General features: G+C 33.0%; 1 protein-coding gene across 1 annotated transcript; it reads left to right on the plus strand.

Annotated features, from left to right (window-relative positions):
- Positions 1-7203, plus strand: LOC108725256 (uncharacterized). The gene is made up of 6 exons (XM_018452151.1): positions 1-285; positions 1281-1582; positions 1666-1813; positions 2140-2374; positions 3156-3309; positions 6873-7203. The coding sequence occupies exons 1-6, from the start codon at positions 1-3 to the stop codon at positions 7201-7203; spliced, it is 1455 nt and encodes a 484-aa protein (XP_018307653.1).

Consider the following 7203-nt stretch of genomic DNA (forward strand, 5'->3'; position numbering starts at 1 on the left):
ATGTTTGTCCCTTTCGCGCTTCATCGTAAAATCATATTGTATGTTATCTTGATATCAAGATGTTCAGCCTTGTTTTTCGGTCAGAAATACTGGCTTCCGGATCTAGAGTGGCGAACCGCGAGCAATTGGGCGAACAATCGTGTTCCAGAGATCGACAGTCATGTGATCTTTCCTCAGCAGACTCGACACGCGGTTGGCATCTCCGGAATGGACAATTTCAGGCTATCTGGAATTGATTTGCCGTGGCAGGGATTGTTAGTACTGCCTAGAAATGGTAAATTGCAGGTAAGCTCAAGTTATAGACTTGAGAAAATATACAGATGGTTAACAGAATAATCGAGTGTATAAGGATCGGGATACAGTCTAAGTAAAAAGAATAAAATATCCCTACAAATACTACAATATACTACAAATTAACAATAAACATTCTATGTCAAACAAAAAATAAATTCAAAAAAATTTATTAAAAAATAATATTTATTTTCATAATAATTTGAAGTATCTTTTGAATTTTATTATCGCTTTTTCCTGGAAGATGCAATAAAATGAGATTATTTTATACTTATGGCCAAGGCTATAGATATTTAACCACCTTTTTTCCTTTTGAGTTTAATGTATTCGCAGATGGAAGATATTACTTATATACAAAATATCGTAATTGTTTTGATAATACGATTGCGATAATTACGATATTAAAGTTTCAATGTTGACATGTCATTTGCTATTTAACTGATTAAAAAATTTATCTTATCAGAATATTTATTAGCAAATTAATATCATAAAATACTCAAACTCAAATTGTATTATACCCTTACTAATTATTTGAAATTTAATAATTTTTCGTATTCCTTTTTTTGTATATACTTTAATAATAATGCTAAAATTTTTATGTAATGGTAATATTAAACTCTTAAATAATAATTGATTGTATTAGATAAATTTTAAGATAAAGATACTTTTATACTGTATTTTATTTTATCTTTTATAATTTTTAATTTTTAATTGTTAAATGTGTGCTACGTCACAGACGAAACTCTTTCTCTTCCATAAATGAACAAATTACATTTATATTTACATACAATTTCTTTGCTGGTAAATTTGATCCGTTTATTTTTAACTTTTCGTATTGTGAGAATCGAGCCTTTATTTTTTATTATTTCGTCTAGAACATTATTTATAATTTAATAATAAACTCGAAATAATATTTTATTTTCTTATCTTTTATATTTTATAAATAATAAATTTAATTTAATAATGAAAACTCTGTATATGTGTGTAAGCTAAGCAATTCGCGGACGGACGCAAAAATTAGTAGATGGTTAAAGGAGGGTAGCATTTTTTGGGCTGATCCCGCAAATTGGAATGGTAGTTCGATAGCGGCGCCGCATCTCGAGCGCGTTCCCTGTAGCTATGATAACATTGTCTTGCCGAGCGAGAATCGCACTTTCAGTATCCTGCTACCTGTAAGAGAGATAGGAGTGAAGTCAATTCGGCTATCAAACGAGAGGCAGCCGTTTACCGAATGGGAATGGCAAAACTTTCAAGATCGTAGAGAATTTTCCAGAGGCGGGTTCACCGTAAAGTAAGTCCGAACATAACGTTTGCCGCGCTCTCACAAATGGAATTCCATATGTTAAATCATATTTGGAAAAAATATGTTTTAAGGTACAGTGACCTGTTATGGCGACCTGTAAGTATGCTCGATTGTAAGAAAGTTTCCTGCCAGGGAAACACTCAGGACGATTATCTCGAGGAGATCTGTGCCATTCAGAGGCCAAGGTGTGGATTTATGGGCTGCGAATATCCTCTTACGGTGAGACTCTGTTTAACACTAGAAATACCAATGTTTCTTATGCTGCACTAAAGCTGTATATAGTAAATAAATTATTGTATACATGAAAATAATTAATATGAAATAAATATATATGAAAACTATATGAAAATATGTATATGAAAATAAAGAAAGTAATAAAAATCAAATACTTATCAGTATACCTACAGATTTTATTGTGATACAACTGTGACTTTTTTTGCTATAAAGGTAATAATCACTCGATATTTCTCTGATGTTCAAATTTTAATTAATTTATTATATATTTCCATTATTACCTGAGTAGTATGATTTATTTTGCATTTTAGGTGGAAGGTCATTGTTGCCCGTACTGTGGCGGACGCGTGTCCATATCGCAACAGATTTCCTTAACTACAGTACAAACCGTGGCGGACGAAGCTTTAGAAGGATATACGGAGAAGGTTGCTTGGCACACCAGATGCACTTGGAATGGAGGCGTAGAAATTCTTTTAAAAGAAAAAGGGGACTATTCCGGTATTACGATAGAGGAAGCCGTGGAGAACCTGCGGGAAATGTTGCAAAGTACATAGTTATTCAGTTTTCTTTTAAATTTCGAACAAATTTTTAAACAATATTATAAACCGAAAAATTAATTCGTTTGTATCTTAAGCAAAAGAAGAGAAGAGAAGAGAGAAGAGGAGAGAGAGAGAGAGAGAGAGAGAGAGAGAGTTAGACGATTACAATTTTTTTAATAATTTCAAACGCAATTTTATCGTGTAAATAATATTGTGCAGTTTATAAGCTTACAAGGAAAGCGGAGATATGAAAAAACGATAAAATCCTTTATTTATCTCGTTTTTATTGTCCACAATACCAGTACCAGTTAATCGTTAACGCCTTTAACAATTATCGATCCTTGGTTTTTAATCCAGTTTTATTATTGCATTGTGTGAACATTGCCAAGCAATATCCTGCTTTCATTCATTCGTTTATTAAAATATAATTTATTTGTTATAAAAAATTTAGTTACATATATAAATATGTACATACACACAATCATATTGTATATTTTAAATTATTCCCATATAAATTTAAATATTGTTTTGATTTTTCAAACGCAGTTTAGAAAATATTTAAAAAATGTACATACATTACAAATAAATATTTTTTTTAAATTTTATCTAACGTTAAGTTATTTAATTATTTTAAGTTCAATTAAAGAATCCTTGGCAAATAGATAGAAAAATGTAATTAACTGCTATTGAGGAAACAAGTTCTTTATTTTCTTTTGAAAGAAACAATAAAATTAATTGACAAGATCTTTTCTCTAGAAATGCTATTTTTTCATATACTTCTTTATTAGACAAAGGAATCAACGTGACAAATGCGGAGACGGCGGGTGCAGCAATGAAAGATACTCGATTGGCCGTTACGCTTGGATTGCTTTTCGGGACCCCTCTGGTCGTGATCACTCTTCTTCTGTTGGCCTTTTTGTATTTTGGTTATTCTTTAGAGCAGTAAGTAGATATCACATTATTCCATCTTCATCTTCGCATTGCTTTGCCATGAATCGCTATGAAAAGTATTGATCCAACAGGATTGCAAGCTTGCATTAGACTAAATTTAATCTAACTGGTATTCGCTCTGAAATTTCTTTTGAGATTTTCTGAAATACTTTTAGAATAGAAATGGGACAAAACAGGAATTCGTTTCGCAAGTCTTTTCAGACTTTATTATTTAGGATAAGGCTATAAAAAATGTTTGTTACAAAAAATTTTTCACAATGTAATTGAAAAAAATTTCTTGATCCACTGGATCTGCGAATATTAGTTAGGGTTAATACAGTTAACACATCAGTTATTATGTGCCGCCATACGTCGACACGCTCGACTACGAATGTTCGAAGAGCTGCACCAACATTATCAGCGCCAGTATTAATTGTATTCGAGATTTGCATACCCGGTAGAACGAAATAATGCTGCGTTGTGCTCAGCATTCTTAATCTGCACGTAACACGAGCGAATTATGTTAAACTTCAACAGAATTAAAGATTTTTTCCATGCATAAAACCGTGAAGAAAGTTTTTAGAAGAATAAAGTATTTTCGCGCATATCGGACAAAAATATTGAAGGAGGGATTTGTGAGCCAACTTATTTACTTTATATTACTGGCTGCATCAATATTGTTATTAAATTCAGAAATTGAAAAAGGAAACTTTCTTAGAACTCACGATGACCTGTTATGTTTGTGCGCAGTGTACTTTCGACATTCGTGCAAATTGCGCACTACTTGGCGCATGGTCATAAAAGAAATAATAACTGTGGAAACGTGATAAGAACAATGAATTTAAAAAATAATATTTAGTATTGCTTAATGTCGAGTATGTAGCTATGTATATGTTCGGCGATCGATAACGACACGTAATCATGCGGAAAATTCTTGATGAGTTCGATCGAAAATCTGCAGCCGCAACTCGCTGATCTGAGTCTCCCGTTGACAGTTTTTTTGCAAATCCATATAGAGAGTGGAAAAAGCAATTACACGGATTACCAGCCTACACGCGGATACACGTGCTCATTCTATTTTCATTTATCCGATGACGCTAGAGAGTATGATTATATTAATATTTAATTCCTTTCGAGAATACTCGAGCATTACTTACGCAAAAAGCGTCGAGTACGCAAAAAAATCGTCGTGATATTTTTGCATTTAAACAATTCACCACTAGTTTACTTATTTATAGAAGGAAGTATATGATATATTAGATAACGATGAATCGTTACTTTTTTATTACTTTATATTGTTTATGCAAATTTGAGTCGACTGAAGATGTCACATATAATAACAAATTTTTTAACAAATCTATTTTCTTTGTAAATCCCAAAAAGAGCGAGGGTAACTATTATATTTTGTAGGATAACATTATATTTGGTGGATCTTAAAAGTGCGTAATGCTTGCATAAATGCAAGCACGACGCTAGAAGAAGTGAAACGTTGGGTGATCAAGACAGAAAAATTGCTTCCAACTCCATCAGTGACAAATTTTAGCTGATAAAATTCTGACACAGCTATTAAATCTATGGAGAAATGAAAATGTCGAACTCTTCAAGATTCTCATTTTCGAAGCATTTATTCCACGATGAAAGAACGAGAGAGGAAAAGAGAGAGGAAGAGGGGGAGAGAGTTTATTACCGTTTCTAAAAGACAAGCCTTTAAAAACATATAACACAAAAAAAATATCAAAAAACATAAAAAAAATGAATATGAATTAAAAAGAAGTGGAACAGTACACAAAATTAATAAAATAAAGTAATAAAAGATAAGACTCATAAAACATGTAAACAAAAGAAAATATAGAAATAAAATTAAAATTTGTGGTAAAAAGAGAAAGGGAGAGAGAGAGAGAGAGAGAGAGAGAGAGAGAGGGAATGTGGACTGCGAATTTGACAGAGGAGGGAAAGGGATGCTATTGGAACGACAGGGAATAGGTGTAGGGGAAAGTGAGTGAATTGTGTGTGTGCGCACCTAAGGGAAATTTATTGTTCTGGAATGATTTTCCAAGTTCAAAGCGATATAAGTATGGAGAAATAGAAACTATAAACATTCTTCTACCATTACGTATCCTCATACTGTACAGATTTTCATTCAATAAGGTTTTATTTAGCAAAAAGGAAAAAACGGAAAAGCGAAAAAATTTCTCGCGCGTCGAGTAATTGTGCGCATGGATTGAGTACGCAAAGCAAAAATCGTAGAAAATGAATTATGGAATGTTGACAAAGAAATCAGAAAATATATTTATTATGTTGCAATATAAATATATATTAAATATATTTTAAATATATATTATATATATTAAGCAAAAATACAAAACTAATATAATAATAATGCACATAAACTTTGGCAAAATAAAATAATAATGCAAAAAAAAACGAAAAAATTAGTGCTAATTATATAATATATGAAAGAGATGAGTAATTATGCGCATTTTAAAACGCTTGCGCATAGTTGCCCGCCGCGACCTGACTTGATATGAAATAAGATTTACTTCAATATTTCTTAACCAAACTTAATAAATAACAACTCAAAAGACGCACATAATAACATACTTTAATAACGTATGCAACTTTAAACAAACAAATTAAAAATACGGACTTACCACCTTATTTTCTGAATGCTAAAAAAGATGTGACTTCACTTTTTTGTATTTTTCTGGGTAGCAACGTATTTACGTCGTATCTTTTGTAGTTATATCTTAAGAGGACGACCTCAGGACGACCTCCTGTGTAAAACTTTCACCACAGTGATGTCGTCATCCATTGGAGAAGTACCAAATCAGGATGCACACAATTACCCGCTGCGCAGTTCCTCTACTTTCCCCTAAAATTGAGTTAATTCGCAAAGTAGGACAGAATAGTTTAGCAGATAGTTTAGCAACTCCAGTGAACTTATTATCGTTCTTTTATTTTACGTTTCTCGGCGCTAATTACTTCATCGTCGTTCCGTTCGACTCGCTACGTATCAAAGTGCCGTCCTGCGCGCCTCGTTCCTTGTCTAGCATTTAATTAGTTCGGCGGGCCTACCGATCGGTTTATTATTGCTCTCAGCAGGCTACGAATTAAATGGAATTGGCTGCTGTATAATTTTCTCGGTTCGCCAAATACGTCTTGTTTGATGCCGAAATGATGCCAACATTTTTCAGATCAGAACTTCCATTCCATTTGGGCTATAACGATACGGTTTTTATATCTAACAATAAAAAAGACGTTTCCTCAAAATATGACATTGCATAAATAATTTAATCTCGTTTACTTCATGTTCAGTTTTCTTTTTGTTCTGCTTTAAAATATTTTTTATTCCATAAAAAATGCAAGCATTACGCACACACACTTTTAAGATCCGCCAAATATAATGTACAGTTATTCTATAAAATGTAATAATTATCCTCACTTTTTGGGATTTACAAAGAAAATAGATTTGTTAACGATTATTATTTATTTCAGAGTGCAAAAAGTATTTCGATGTGTGTCGTGCATTATTAGATATTTATCGATTTTGCTGAGACGAAATCTAATTTTTGCAGAGTTCTCTCGGGATGTATGGAAGCCGTCTCATCCGTCAGAGATGGAATTCGGGCGGACAAGCAGAAGCACGGTTTCGCCCGTTTTGAGAATGTTTCTGAGGGCAACGTTCAGATTGGCAAAGTTCCTGGAACGAGCGGCCGGGAGGCTGACGATGACGTCGGGGGGATAAAGCAAGCGACTGGCAGATTCGAAAATCCCTTATACAGATCCAAGAGAGATAAGGCGAAAGAACGTAAAATTCTCGACATAGATGCGCCTCTCAGCCTCACTGCTCTAAAAGAAAAGATAGAAGATCAACTGGAAAATGAGGAGATGGATACCGAGGAATAA

Source organism: Mycetomoellerius zeteki, unplaced genomic scaffold (assembly GCF_001594055.1).
Source record: "Mycetomoellerius zeteki isolate Tzet28-1 unplaced genomic scaffold, Tzet1.0 scaffold332, whole genome shotgun sequence".
Taxonomy (NCBI): Eukaryota; Metazoa; Arthropoda; class Insecta; order Hymenoptera; family Formicidae; genus Mycetomoellerius; species Mycetomoellerius zeteki.

Excerpts from the sequence above, each read along its gene's own strand:
- LOC108725256 (XM_018452151.1), top strand. The coding sequence starts at position 1 with ATGTTTGTCCCTTTCGCGCTTCATCGTAAAATCATATTGTATGTTATC. Across the intron at positions 286-1,280 it reads CTAGAAATGGTAAATTGCAG|CTAAGCAATTCGCGGACGGA; the intron begins GTAAGCTCAAGT and ends TATGTGTGTAAG. Across the intron at positions 1,583-1,665 it reads AGAGGCGGGTTCACCGTAAA|GTACAGTGACCTGTTATGGC; the intron begins GTAAGTCCGAAC and ends ATATGTTTTAAG.